This window comes from Equus asinus, chromosome 28 (assembly GCF_041296235.1).
Source record: "Equus asinus isolate D_3611 breed Donkey chromosome 28, EquAss-T2T_v2, whole genome shotgun sequence".
NCBI lineage: Eukaryota > Metazoa > Chordata > Mammalia > Perissodactyla > Equidae > Equus > Equus asinus.
This window is the reverse complement of record NC_091817.1, coordinates 49444832-49459399: the sequence shown is the minus strand read 5'-3', so window position 1 is coordinate 49459399 and position 14568 is coordinate 49444832. Positions and strand designations below refer to the sequence as shown.

The 14568-nt window shown below is 53.1% G+C and overlaps 1 protein-coding gene across 17 annotated transcripts in view; it reads right to left on the bottom strand.

Moving 5' to 3' along the window:
• Positions 1-14568, bottom strand: part of BANP (BTG3 associated nuclear protein) — a 119545-nt gene that overhangs the window by 48382 nt on the left and 56595 nt on the right. For all 17 annotated transcript variants that reach the window (XR_011498923.1, XR_011498921.1, XR_011498917.1 and 14 more), the window contains one exon: positions 7009-7248. Coding sequence is in view for 8 of the 17 variants with exons in the window: in XM_044760783.2 (XP_044616718.1) it covers positions 7009-7248 (240 nt within the window). In the remaining 9 variants the exon portion in view is untranslated. The remainder of the gene's footprint in view (positions 1-7008; positions 7249-14568) is intronic.

Here is a 14568-nt window from a genome sequence, read left to right as displayed (position 1 = left end):
CAGCAGGTAAGCCCCCTCGGCCACTCCCGGAGAAGACGGCCCAGGGGGGCCTGCCCCCGTCTGCTTTCCTGGCAAGCTGTCTGGCCCCCCCAAAGATCTGAAGAGAGTCCCGTCCCTGGGAGCTGCCTTCCCACTTTCCAGAATGCCCATCATGAACAGGGGTGGTTCAAATCATAAAACCAGATTCCTGACTCTCAAATAACGAGCCCACAGAGGGGCTGAGCAGCACTGTGGGAAAGGACAGACAAAATAAAACCAACAGAGCTCCTAATCGCGTGCTCGGTGGGTGGCATGGGCCGTATCAGTCACCGAGGAATGAAAACACTCTCACTGCTGATGTGCTCTCAAGTGGAGGGGAAGAAACGCAGAGAACTGAGCACCAGCAACTCCTGTCTTAACACGACAGTCCTACTTGAAAGCCACTGGCCTCGGCAAACAACAGACCTCCAGAGCCCTCCGAGCGAGGGGGATGAGCTGTGTGCTCTCACTCAGGTGGGGCCAGCACCTCACTCACACTCCATGCACCACATGTGTCCAGTATGTCCCAGCCTCAGAGCCAGGCTGGCCCTTCTCCCCACTGACTGGTGAGAAGCACAATGGCGTAACGAGCTCCTCACTCTGTAAGAAGAGCCAATGACCACTGTCAGGGCTCTCCAAGGCCCAGTGTCCAGGTGACCTGGGAGCAAGGGCCCCCAACTGTTGTCCACTTCTCACAGGCTCCTTCTCACCCCCAGTCCACACAGACCAACCTTCCCTCCAGTTCTCCAGACAAATTGGTGCCTCAGCATAACCAAAGACCCGTGTTAGGCCCCCAGGGAAGCTGTGTAAGACAAAGCACTTATTATCAAAGCTCTAGAGAACCCAGACTATGCTGAAGTGTCCCCCAAAATCACGTCCTTCCCAGGACTTCAGAATGTGACCTCTCTTGGAAATAGCGCCTTTGCAGATGTGATTAATTAAGTCAAGATGAGGTCATACTGGAATACAGTGGGTTCTAAATCCAGTATGATGAGTATCCTTATAAGGAGAGAAGAGACACGGAGAAACACACAGGGAGAAGATGGCCACGTGATGATGCAGACGCAGGGAGAAGACAGCCGTGTGATGATGGAGACACAGAGAGAAAACGGCTGTGTGATGATGGAGATACAGGGAGAAGACGGCCGTGTGATGATGGAGACACAGAGAAGACGGCCGTGTGATGATGGAGATACAGGGAGAAGATGGCCGTGTGATGATGGAGACACAGAGAGAAAACGGCTGTGTGATGATGGAGATACAGGGAGAAGACGGCCGTGTGATGATGGAGACACAGAGAGAAAACGGCCGTGTGATGATGGAGATACAGGGAGAAGACGGCCGTGTGACGATGGAGACACAGAGAAGACGGCCGTGTGACAATGGAGACACAGAGAAGATGGCCGTGTGACAATGGAGACACAGAGAAGATGGCCATGTGACAATGGAGACACAGAGAAGATGGCCGTGTGACAATGGAGACACAGAGAAGATGGCCGTGTGACAATGGAGACACAGAGAAGATGGCCGTGTGACAATGGAGACACAGAGAAGATGGCCGTGTGACAATGGAGACACAGAGAAGATGGCCGTGTGACGATGTAAACAGAGATTAGAGTTATGCTGCCACAAACCCAGGAAGGCGGCAAACTGCTGGCCATCATGGGAAGCTGGAAGAGGCAAAGAAAGGTTCATCCCTGACCCTTCAGAGGGAGTGTGGCCCCACCAACACTTTGATTTCAGACTCGTAGCCTCCAGAGCTGCGGTTTTAAGCCCCTACAGTTTGCAGTACTTTGTTACAGCAGCCACAGGACCCTCACACACCCTGCAACACGCATCCCCACTAGGGAAGTGCATCTGAGCACTTGAGTGTGAACGCAGCTTCTGTGTTATCCACCACGTTCCATCATGAAACACTGTCTTCTCTTAGCATGGCGGATCTGAAAACGACCGACCACAATCTCTGTGAATGCAAGACTCTTTAATGTCTGCCAATTAACAAGGTTTCCCCAAATTGCTATGGAGTCTCATGGGGATCTCTTATCCATGTCAGCACTCTTTAGAGACGTCTTCGAAGATCTGGAGTTGTCAGTTCTGATGTGAGCTTCATTTCATTTCTAGCCACGCATACAGACTGGCGTCTCACTCCACTGTGGAGTCTAAGCAGAGCCTGACATGATCCACTAGTGAAAAGCTGAGGCCGCACTCTCAAATCCAGGGGAGAAAACCCAATGGCTTACATTTTTAGGTCACATCCCTGAGGAACATGTTCCAAATCTTTTAAAGTTACAACAATGTGCCACTTCTGCATACAGCGTGCAAACTATATGGTTTATATTCAAGTTTTTTAGAGGCCCAGCAATCCTTGGGAGCCCTAAAGAAGGTGCCATCCCAGAAAGCTAACGTTTTCTTCGTGGCCTGTTTCATGTACTACTGCTCTCTCATCCCTCGCTAGGAAAGGCGGCTCTCAGAAACACTGCATACTATATGTCTCAAAATGCTGAGTTTTCTTCCCCAGAAAAAGAAAGGGAGAAAAATATTTCTACTGACAAATGGAAAAGAGAAATTTAAATGAAAATCTTCTCCACAGTAAGCTGGACTCGGCTGACTGTGGCAGCAGCAGGTTTCCAACCACAGAAGTTGTCGGTGTCACCCAGAGTCCGCGGAAACAGCAGGGACCAAGGCGGTCATGACAAAGTGGCCGATGTCACACTTGCTGCTGTTGAAGCTCAGGGCTTGGTAGTTTGATCTGTTCGCTCATTTGTTCTGTTCTGGTTTTTGAGCAACAATCAGCAATACGAATTACGCTGGGCCGAAGGGAGACAAGGTCAACAAGGACTTGTAACATTTCAAAATTCCACCTGAGTGCTCACACTGAGAAGGCAGTGTTCAGCCTGCAGGACCTCACCCTGCACACGGCTCCGCCAGGAGTCAGACTGGAGTGGGAGTGTGGGGAGAAGCAAGGGCTCCCGTGGACAACCTCTCTCAGGAGTTTGTAGGAGGCGAAACGAGAAGGGCCTAATAAGTGTGGAGGCAGAGCGGGCCCTGCCTGTCACCCCAGACAGCAGTGCAAGGCTTCTCTCCAGGCGAGGGTGAAGCAGCTGGGGCACAAGGACTAGCCCACAGCCATGCGGTCAATATTCCTAAGTCTTGACTCAAACTCCGTCTGCCTGCACCCCTCCCCCATAAGACACTGCTGCTAGGCGCACACATCCGCCAGCCACTAAAGGGGCGCTGAGCTACAAGTACTCAGAATAAGGCCAGGCTCTCAGAAGAGCCGCGACCTAAAGAAGTGAGATGGGCAGACAACTGTGTGCAACCACACTGGGTGCTCCCTCTGTTCTCCTCTCAACTCATCTCGTCCCTCGCACCAACAGGCCAGGCGTGTGGGTCCCAGGGCAGTCCCCTCCCGGCTCTCAAATGAAGACATGGACCATCCACTTACTCTGAACTTGCATGACAGAGCCGTGGTTCTTAGGGATGCTGTGTCCGCCTTGGACTGTAAACTCAACTGACGGCCTCTGCTCAGTCTGTCCATACTAAAGCTGCTTAGAGTCACCCACAGCGCGACTCTCGCCAGACCTGCAGTCTACCCAGGCCCAGCACCCAGCTCACTGTTCCTGCTGTGAAACTGCAGACAGAGGTGGCCTCCGGGGACCGGGTGTGCATGCCGAAAGCTAGACGCCTAGCTTCGTTCCAGGGTATGGGTTGGGACACCCCTGATGTCTCTTCTACCAGGCTTTGGTCTGCTCTCTCAACAGTGGCTTTATCGTGCGCTAACAAGGGACACGAAAGGACAGCATAGTAAGGGCAGGCCCCGCTTCTCCCGGAGGACTCCACAGGAACGCTCTATCTCAACGTTTTCAGTGATTTTTTTTATTACAGACACTTCTGCATTCTTTGTAAACTGCATATAACAAAAGTAGCAAATGTATATACTCTGGGTCAGGAATTCCTCTATTTTAAGGACACTCACAGGCTTCCCTGCCTGAAAAAGAAATTGTAAGCTAAACGTACAGAGCAACGCTGGCTGCTTACACAAAGCAGCTGTCTGCACAGCTCTCTGCCAGCCCCCAGACACCCCACCACCCTTTTCCCAGGCACGGGCTGCCCCCACTGAGACCCCCACAAGAACACACGCAGGCCAGCCCGGTTTCCCGCCAAAACACTCACAGGCCACTTGGCTTCAATGTAAAACAGAACTATTCTGCTTCTAAGTCAAAAGTTTATGATGGTAAATCAGTCATCCTCTGTACAAAAAAAAAAATCTTTCACAGCACCCAGCGATAAGGGTGACCCTCTGAGTTTCTGTTAAGCCAAGCCTTGCTCATGTTTCCAGAATCCCTGGAATGTGTCCACTCTGCTTCCTCTGCCACAACCCTGGGCCGTACCCCAACAGTCTTCAACATACCCCGTGAAGACACCATCCTTTTCCACAGCCTCCCTGAAGGTCCGCCCTGCCCAAGACTCTCCCCAGAGCTGTTTCAAAAGCGGCGCTCACAGCGCATCTTGGCAGTACCAGGTGCCGTGGGTGCGGACATGGGCACGCCTCCACCCCACGGGAGCTCACAACTGGAGAGACTTCTAGCAGAGCTGCAGCACCAGCAGGATGCTACCTTCCAGGGGGCGTGGCCCAGAACCCCAGGGAGGCAGGCCCAGTTGGCAGTGGGTGCACATGGGGCCTGTGGCTGGTGAGCACAGCCAATAACCTTGACTGCCCTGGGGACATGCCCCGGAATGTGCCGGGCCAGGTGCAAGGGGGCAGCTCTTGCTAAGCCCCTAGTAAGCGGCAGAGGCCCGCAAGACTCGTCTCCCACCTCGTGACACCCTGGGAAGGCAGGAGTGTTTCCAGAGTGAGGGAAAGCTTGGCAGCCCCACTCCAGTAAGGCAAACAGCACTTGCCTGACTGTAGATGCAGCGTCTTCCCCACGCCCCGAGGACCCCCTGGGCAAGAGTGTGTGGGCCCCATCACCGTGTGCTGCTGTTCTGAGTAGCACCCTGCCCAGCTTCCCCGCCCCCACCTCTCTGGAACATTCTCCAGGGCTCTGCCTAACCACCTGTGTGTCAGAGCCCAAACCCAGGAAGCCCATACTCCTTGGACTGATATTCCAAGGGATCTCTCCAAATCAGAAGCAACCACCCTCCACCTTCACATCCCAGTAGCCCCGTCACCCTCTATGGGAATAGTGGCCCACCACCCAGAGGCCATGATCCCCACCCAGCCCCAGGCCCAATTCAGGCCGCTCAGCTCACGGAGCCTCTCCACTCCTCCAACCCTGCAGCACGGTCAGGCTCCCTGTAACACTCTTGGGGGGTGCAGCTGTTTACAGCAATGTGACCACACTGGGTGGGAGGGGACCCCTTCTTGTTCATCTTCACATCCCAACAGTGCTTTGCACTGTGGGTCATACTGTCACACACCATCACATGGTACTCTGTCACCCAGCAGACCCACGTGACCTAAGGTTGCATGCATGTTACGTGCCACGCCTGCACTCTGCACCAGGAGGGTCCCGGTCGGCATCATGCTCTAAAGCAAGGGTTAGCAGATGGTTGGCGGCCTGCTGCCTGCTTTTGAAAGTAACTTTTTATTGGAACACCGCCACGCTCATTCGTTTACGATTCTGTCTATGGTTGCTTTCAGAGCTGAGGGGTTACAACAGAGACCCTATGGCTCACAAAACCTAACACATCTACCATGTGGCCCTTAGGACAAGTCAGCTGACCCCTGCGACACTCTACTCATCCATGAACTGCTTTATCCCCACCAGAGGGGCTGATGTCGTCTGGTTACACGTACAGTTTCTCAGGAAGCTACTCAAAATGATTTTTAGGGTCTGTGACTGACAACCCTCGGGGTCAGATGGGAGTGGCAGAAAGCCTGGGGCCAAGAAGCAGGGACACCAGGATGACAAGCCACCTTAGTGTAAGGCTGAGACCGGGGTTCATTTCTCAGCAACTGTCAGGAAAATCTGCAGTCAGTATGAAACCTTCAGTTTTAACCAAAGGAGAGTATAAATAGCACGATGAGAAATCTTTCCACCATTTTTATAACAGCTACTGAAAAAGTCAGCCCTTCTATTCCTCGCCACTCCTAACAGAAAGGTTCACGGACTGATGTCAGAGTTCTGTGTGCAGGACAAGGCTCCTTCCTGATGGGACGGCAGCCCTTGTCAGTATGAGATCATGGATACGGGGTGACTGATTTTGCTAAATTAGACTTCAATTTCACACTCAACTGCAGCAACTCTCCAGAACCTGCGTTCTTGGATACGACTACCTAACCCTTTTGTTAGAAGTCTCATGTCTCGCGTGCTTATTTACTTTAGGTCTTTATTATAAGCCATGTCAAATGCCTTCTGCAGTCAGGCAGACTCTATGGGGTGAATAAGCCAATGGTGAGAGTCAGGCCAGGGATGCCTATGAGAGGATGTGAGCACGCCTGCTCCTATCAGATGCATCGAGGTGACACAGTGATCACCGAGGTGAGCACACACCACTCTTCACAGAGGAAGATACCTGCACAGCTGTGTTAGGTCACAGGCTGGTAAGGTCAGTATACAAGAGCTGGTCACGGTCAGGGTGGTCAGCCCATAAACAGAGCCTTCTCTGAAGGGAGGCAGGCGGCACCCCACTCCTGCTTCTGGGAAGCCCAGGAGAAGGCTGTGGTCATTGGGGGATAGGGGAGGCTCCGGCCCTGCTCCTCTCCTCCTCGAGTGGCCTGAGGACAGTGAAGGCAGGGGCTGAAAGGCTCACCGTCCCCAGGGTCCTTCCACGGGCAGGGCACCAGCAACACTCACTACAGGAAACGTCAATCCAGAAATCCCTATCCTTGCTCCGCGGCTGGTTCTGACGCCAGCATCCTCTCCAAGCTGACAGTGTGGGTCCTGACTCATCCCCGAAACACTGCCTCGCAGGGCCCACCCTCCAGCCAGGTTCTTCCTACGACCACGGACTAAGGGAGGCGAGAACAGGAAGGCCCGCACTTACACCGGATCCCGTAGATGGTGAGGGGGTCGAGCTGCTTTTTGCCGTGCTTCCCCTGGCCCGAGAGGTTGGACACAGCCTGCACCTCCCGATGGAAGAGGTAGTCCAGCAGCGTCAGCGCCATCTTCTCGGCCGTGCGGCAGTTGGTGCTGATGTGGAGCATGTCGGAGGGAATGATGGCGCAGCGCACCCGCATCTCGGGGTTGTTCTCATCCCCCAGCCAGGTGCCGTTGGGGTAGTCCTCTGAAAGAGAGAAGGGGGAGGCTCAGCTCAAACACACTCAAGAAAGACACTCCACGGGGGCTGTTGGCAAATCGTCCCCTAACTTCCAAAGTGCTGGCCAGGAGCACTGGGACAATTCCACAGTCACAAAAGAGAGCAGTGTTGGCGCTCACGACTGATGAACAGAAACAAGGGCATCACTCCCAAAAGAGCAGCCTGGGTTTCTGTGGATCCATCTCAGAAAGATGAACGCACCATGTTGTAACACATAAATGCCCTTCTACTGCCTTCGGGACCAGCTTCCACAGGGGCTACACCCGCCTCGTTAACTCACATAAGAGCCAGCAGAACGCAGAGCGCTGTGCGCCGTCGGCAGGCACATCTGCAGCCTCCACGACGGCCTGCCCACAGCGCTCAGAGTCTGACAACAGGAGGCCGCAGGAGGCCCTGCAGAGCCAGCCAAGGATGCCGCCTGGACCCCAGACACAGGCCCAAGCATCTGGAATAGGCAACATCAAACGAGTGCCAGCCTCAAACACCAGGCTCGCTTTACGACTCCAGCAAGTAAAGAGCTTTAAAAACACTTGCAAGGATTGCGTCTGTGTTCAGCTTTGCCCCCGTCGGGAAGGCAGCAAACGAGAGCAGTCTCAGAGTACGACCATCAGGGATTTGAAGGAGGCCGCTGGCAGAGCACACCCCTCAGGTCCCAACCATGAATCTGGGGGCCGTCAGCAGCAGGAGAGCCACACGGAGGCTGCCTGCCTCTGGGACAACAAGAACCCGAGCACAAACCCATGTTTAGAGGACTCTGGGACTTAAGCTTCTGCTTGGAACTGCTCTGAGAAGAGCCTGGCTGGAAGCTGGGCACATCCTAAGTGAGAAAGATGATTTAAGAGCCGTAAGCTGGTGTTCTGCATGGCGGAGGACAAAGGGCTCCGGGGATGCCAACCTTCCCGCTCCCTCCTCTCCTCCCAGCTGAGTCCTTCCACAAGGACTCAGGACTCTCCCTGTCCCGCTTGGTGAGCCTCCCTCCCTCCCGCCCGCCCTTCCCTCCTTTCCCTCCCAGCGGTGAACCTGGACGTCTACAGATCAGGAGCACCTTCTTGAGCCCCTGCTCAGAGCATGGAGACCCCTTCGTCTTCTCGTAGCCAAATCTCTTTCCTTGCCACACGTGCTCGCCTTAAACCCTGAGGAACGCACAGTTTGTGATTTTAGGATCTCAAAGGTTACTAACTAATAACAGAATGAAAACCGCCGAGCCTGGCATCACAGGGAGGGAGGATCTGCAGGAGGAGGGGACACAGGAGGAGCAGGGCCTGGTGCCCAGCACACTGTGGGTCTCAGGGGGGCACCTGAGTGCCCAAGGGGCTGCAAACTCTGCCTGTACTTGACCTCTGACTCCTGCAGACCCTGATATCCTTGAACACTTCTGGAAATGGGCACTGCTCCACATGGATGCCACACGCCCCGGGTGACCTTCAGATTCGGATTTTCTTCCAGGTATCCTCACATCTAGGCTAGCTGCCTCATCTAGCTGCCCAGTCTGATCTCTCACCTCCTGGCCACTTCCCACAAAGAACAAGCTTTGGGATGACGGCTATAGAGTGAGCAGACAGCAGGGTGGGAGAGAAAGCAGCAGGTTTGCCACTGGCCTCCCTGTGCAAGCAATTCCAGTCTTTGCCTCTGCAAACTGAAAACTGCTACACACCCAGACCCCGGCTTTCTTGAGGGTAGTCTAAAATGCCAAAGCCCAGGTCTCAACATCCACGTGTGGAAAGGACCCCACTTCTCCACCTTCAGCAAGGCCTCAGTGACAATCACGGGACAGACACGATGCTGACAGAATAAGGAGGGCAGCAAGGCAGGTAGCTCTCCCTCCCATCCAGAGGAGACGCACGGGAGACGGACTTCCCACCTCTTTACCTGGCATGTGATATCTGCAAGTCCCTCTGAGATACAAGAAGGAGGCCAGGAGGTACAGCCCAGGCCCTGGGCCAGCCCTAGGCTTCCGAGATAGACTCTTAGCAAGTGGGCTGGCTTCTCTCAACCCCAGATTCCTTCTCTGTCTAACAGCCACCCTGGTCGTCGTAGATGCGTGTAAAAGGACTTGGTGATTGTTAAAGAAACATCAATTTAAAAAAGCTTCAACCTTTGGTAGAAGGAAACTCCATTTATGATCACAAACCAAGACAACTATTGATTCTGCTTGGAAACTCCGCAGCTTTCCAAACAATCTCTTCTGACCCTAAGGTGGAAGCAAGGTAAGGTGCGAGCGAGAGCCCCAGTACAAATCTGCCGAGGTGGGAGCCTAGGGACGTTAACAGGGAGAGTGAACCCTCCCTCTGGGTGGCCAGGATCAAGAGGAACACCCATTTTCTACAGAGTGACTCCCAGGCTTGTGGGCTGTTGAGTCACCTCACAGCTATGGTCACCACTGCTTCAAGATTTCTCATGAGCTTTATTCTGAAATGTCCTGGTAATTACATTCCAGCCTCCATGCACAGCGGAGGTCCCCACAAAGGGTGGCCAGCACTGTCTCACTTTGCCAAAGGCCTGGAGCAGAGCAGGAAGCCAAGTGGCTAGGCCAGAAGCGACTCGTACACCCTGCCCCCTTCGCAGGCAGCCTCTCCCAGCTGAGCTCCTGAATCACGAGATCTCCACAAACATTAGGTGAGGCTCGGCAACCCCACTGAGATGACCACGTCGCCGCTGGGGAGGACCAGTGGTTGGAAGGGCTGCTCAGGGCTGTTGAGGCTGGGCTCCTGCTTTAGCTAGGGACAGAAAACAAATCCCACAAATTTGATTTTCCGAACTCAGAGTAAGAGATGAGTAAGTAGCATCGTTTCTCAGAAACATCGACGGTTTAGAAGTGAAGAGGTGGTGCCGTGAGCATGCGCTCAGACACACGCATCTGAACATCAGTCAGCTGCTATTCTATTGAGCCCACGTACACAAAACTAAAATGGACATGTGACCGAAACAGGGTTGTGACGGGACCTCTAGAGGGGCCACCTCGAGGTCATAGCTGGAATGCCAAAAGGCGCCAACTTCTGGGTATTTATTACTTTATCTGCACATACTTACTGGGCAATTCCACGCTGGGCACTGGGTCTGATGCTCAGGATCGAAACACTCAGTGAACCCAGAATCAGTCTCAGTTACACCAAACAGAGAGGAAGGACTACCCTCTGCCTGCAGCAGGCAGGCCAGGAAGCAAGTAGAGGGAGGAAGGGGCGCTGGAGGGGGAGGAGTTGAGGAAGGGGGAAGGAGAGGAGGGGGAGGAACAGAGAGGAAGGAGGAAGGAGAGGAAAGGAGGGGATGGGTAGGGAAGAGGAGGAGGGAGGAGGAAGGGGAGGGGGCAGGGGAAGGAGGGCACGCAGCAGGGGCAAGAGCAGGTGCTGGAGCAGGACAGTCTTCTGGGACCAGGAGGCTGTCTGTCTTTCCAAACACAGCTACGGACAGTTACTGGACTCAGCGGACTGAATCTTCACGCCAGAGCCCTTGGAATGCAGATGGCCCCGCCAACGCGGACACAGGGACCCAAGGGAGCGGCACAGGGCTGTGGAGGCTTCTCCCCACCACTGGGACGTCCCAGACACAACTAAGCCCCCTGGTGCCAAACTCATCAAAACACCACCCTGTGTTCCAGGCAGATCAAGCCTGTGGGTTCGACCCCTTGAAGACGGTTAGGACCTCGAGACAGCAGTCCCTGAGGAGTGGAGGCTCACTCTGCTGAGGGAGGTAAGAATCACCTGGAGAACTTGCTAGAAATGCTGGAATTCCCAAGATTCTGATCTCAGCCTCCACAAGCCGACACCAATGTGCTCGGTGGTCGGCTGCCTCTCCAGCAAATGACCGACCGGCCAGGCTTTCCGCACACCTGGTCAGAATCGCCACCTCACTGCTCCAGGTCAAGTGTGAGTGAACGAACTGAAATTCCCGGGAACATCAGATGAACATGAGAACCCGAGCTGCCATGGGCTCCAAGTCCTTGCCCTCGCAGAGGTCATGAGCAGAGGGGCAGAGCTGCCCACCCCAGAGGGAGGCCAGGGCCAGCCTCAGGAGAAGAGGACTTCACGCAGACATGGTAAGAACGACCACCCCTGGGAGAACCACAGTAAAGGTTCCAGAAGACGGAGCAGCTCGCACAGGCCTGGGCTGGGAAGGGCACGGAGACAGTGTGACTAGAGAGGGAGTACAGGGCAGACAGTGCAGATGGAGAACTGAACAGGGGGCTGAGAATGGATGGATGGGGGCGGGGGGCATGACAGAGGACACAAGTGACCACTCTGGGGCTACAGCAGTCCAAGAAGGACCCACGGCCCGTGAGCATTAAATCTCACACTAGGACCTACGGTCTTGAACCCCCCACAGTTCCAAGCACTGATGCTGACTTCACTGTGAACACGGTCAAACTGAAAGCGGTCTCTGGTGACACCAAGCATCTCTGGACTTCACGGTTCCATCAGGAGGATCTCACATGAGCCTGCAGGGAGGGGCAGCAACATCCTGAGCCATCAGGGTAGAGGGTGAGGCCGTGCCTGCCTCCCCAGCCACCATCGACACTGCACATGGGCCAGCACAAGGACAGGGGCTGAGGGCTCTCAGCTTGACCACCAATATTGTCAATATGGCTGTGGCCTTTCTCAGGAAAAAAAAGCAATGTGAGTCCACTTAGCAAGCTCCCCATGTTTACATAATAGTTTTAAAGCAATGTAAACACTAGACCAGAGCTCAGTGCTGTTTTCCAAACAGTGAGTCAATATCTTGTCAAAGTGATACCAAGACTGCATGGAATGCTGGCGGGATGGCCATGCAGTCAAGAAAGGATGACAGCTTGAGTTCTCTGTAAACTCGCCGTGAACTTCACTGCTTTCTCCAACCTGGGAACCAGCTTCCTATCGGGCTGCCCTCCACACCCCGTCCTCTCCTTGGTTCCCGACCTCAGGGAAGTATCCTCTTCCACCGAAGCAATGCTGTCTGCACTCTGAGGTCTTGTGGGGACCACCTGCCCCACGAGTCAGAGGCAGTGGGGTGGGGCCCAGTCTAGCGAGCCCCCCTTAGCAAGGGGGCTTCTGACCTCGCTGGCCTGTGCTAGGAGCACCCCCCATTGTCCAAATCCTGGACTTTCTCCCTGATGCTGAAAGAGTGACATGCAAGAGAAAGGGCCATCCTTCCTCCAATGTCACCCCCTGGAGAGCCTGTGGTTCCAGCAACAACCAAGAAAACACACCAGCAGGCCAACACTGTGATGCTCCATTTACATGGACGCAGGACACAGATGTGTCAAGGCAGACATTTTCAAATTGATTCAAGAGGAAGGATGAAAACGTGACTTCACCTATTAAACATAGTTCTCATGAAGGTGAATCATGTTGTCAAACGAATAAAAGAATTTACAAATGAAAGTTAACCCTTAGTTTTTACCATGTAAAAAATCATCATCAGTGAGACCAATTAACCAGAAATTACTCAGTACTCATAGATCGAGCTCTGCTAACAGTGTTGTGGAAGATGACATCAAAAGGGCATGAGGCGAACAGAAGTGCAGCCCCGCCTTCTCACGTACAACGTGGGGTACAAGAAACGTGAACCTGGAGAACCCACAAGGCCGCCTGGACGGGCTCAGTGGACGTCAGCTTCAGTGTCCCACCACAGCCCTGCTCCCCACTGACTCCTGTCTATGGATGAAAGCCCTTCCTTAGTGCTGAGCAGACATACTTCCAGAAATGCTACCAGAATCTCCTGGAGGATGAGAGGTCACTGAAACTCCTCCAGTCGGCATTATTGCAGGGAACACTGCTCTCCCCTCCCAAAAGTAAATAAGGAAAGTCTAAAAATTTATTTTCCCTAACTTATCACTCCAGAAAATAATGGCTTAAATTTCTCTGGTAACATAGGAAATTATCCAGAAACTTTATTTCAATCAAACATCTCAAAATTTTAGAAGGCATTTTATAACCTATTTATAACCTACTCATTCCTAACGTCACTCAAACGCCCTGTGAATCGAGGTTGTGTGGTCATCTCTCAAGCAAGAAGTCTAAGCTAGGCATTTAAGAAATACAGCCTGCAGCAACTCTGACCAACACGGAAGTGAAAAATCATTGCCGTGGGAACAGGGACCCATTCCAGAGGGAAGAGAGGACCAGGGCTCCACTGTCACCATTTGAGGGGCTTTTGGCAGAGGGGCAGCACCTCCAAGCTCCCTGGCAGGAAGAGAGGACTGCCGGAGACACTCAGGGGTCATGCTGGCTGCACCTGCTGACTCAGCTCTGTTCTCCCTGGAAATACTCAGCCCTAACTTACCACCAACTTGGGAGCCAGAACCCAATCTGGACCCCAGCTTCTCACCAGTGACAATGAATCATGTATTTTCAATGGAAAACACGATGCAACACCTACCCACATATTTTAGAAATTTGTCTTTTGATAATTCAGAAAGGATATATTTATTTTACTAAAATAGCTTGGTCAGTTTTGGTATCTGACAAAATAGGAAGATTCTAGTAGCTTTATTTAAAAACTACCAGTTAGATTATAAGAAAAATAAACTTGCTTTCTATTCCAATCATTTAAATCTTCAATGAAAGTAACTGGCACTTCTGAAAACCGTTCAGCGGTAACTGGAATTTTCTTACCATTACAACAGTTCAGAATACAAGTATTTGTTTTGAGGTTCTATTTTAATGCCAAGAAAGTGAAATGAACAGGAGAATACATTGCGATGAAAAAGATGACCACGTTCTTCTGACTGTCAAGTTGAAACGAAGAAACACAGCCACCTGGCGCTAGGCTTCCTTTCCCCAATTGTTGACAGACAGATAGTCAGATGTTCCCTGAGATCAGGACGTGCACTCCTCCCAACACGGCCAGTCAGCCTGGGTTCCAAGTCACCCTGCCACGCCCGGGACCTAGGCTTGAACAAACCTCTCTTCCAAGTCTGCAAGCAGATGGCATGGGGCAAAAACAAGACAATATTTACTCAGCACCTACCCCATGCCAGGACTTCACACGCATTACTGCAGCTCAGTGGCTCTCTGCTGGGAAATGCGGGCAGCTGCGCTGAGTCCATACAGATGCATCATCGCAGCTCCAAAGCACACAGCAAGGCTCCAGTCTGCACACAGCTTGTGCATCAGCTCATAAAGTGCCAAGGCTGGATACTCTAGAAGGTTGGTTACCAGCCACCCCAAATGCCTTCTCACACCAACCAAGCCTAACTCGCCACCTTGGCTCTTTCCAAAGACAACGTGGTTCCGCCCATGGTGTCCTACCCGCCCGCCCGCCAGCCAGCCATGTGAAACATCTCAGTCATGGTGTCCCGTGGTGCCAGCAGCT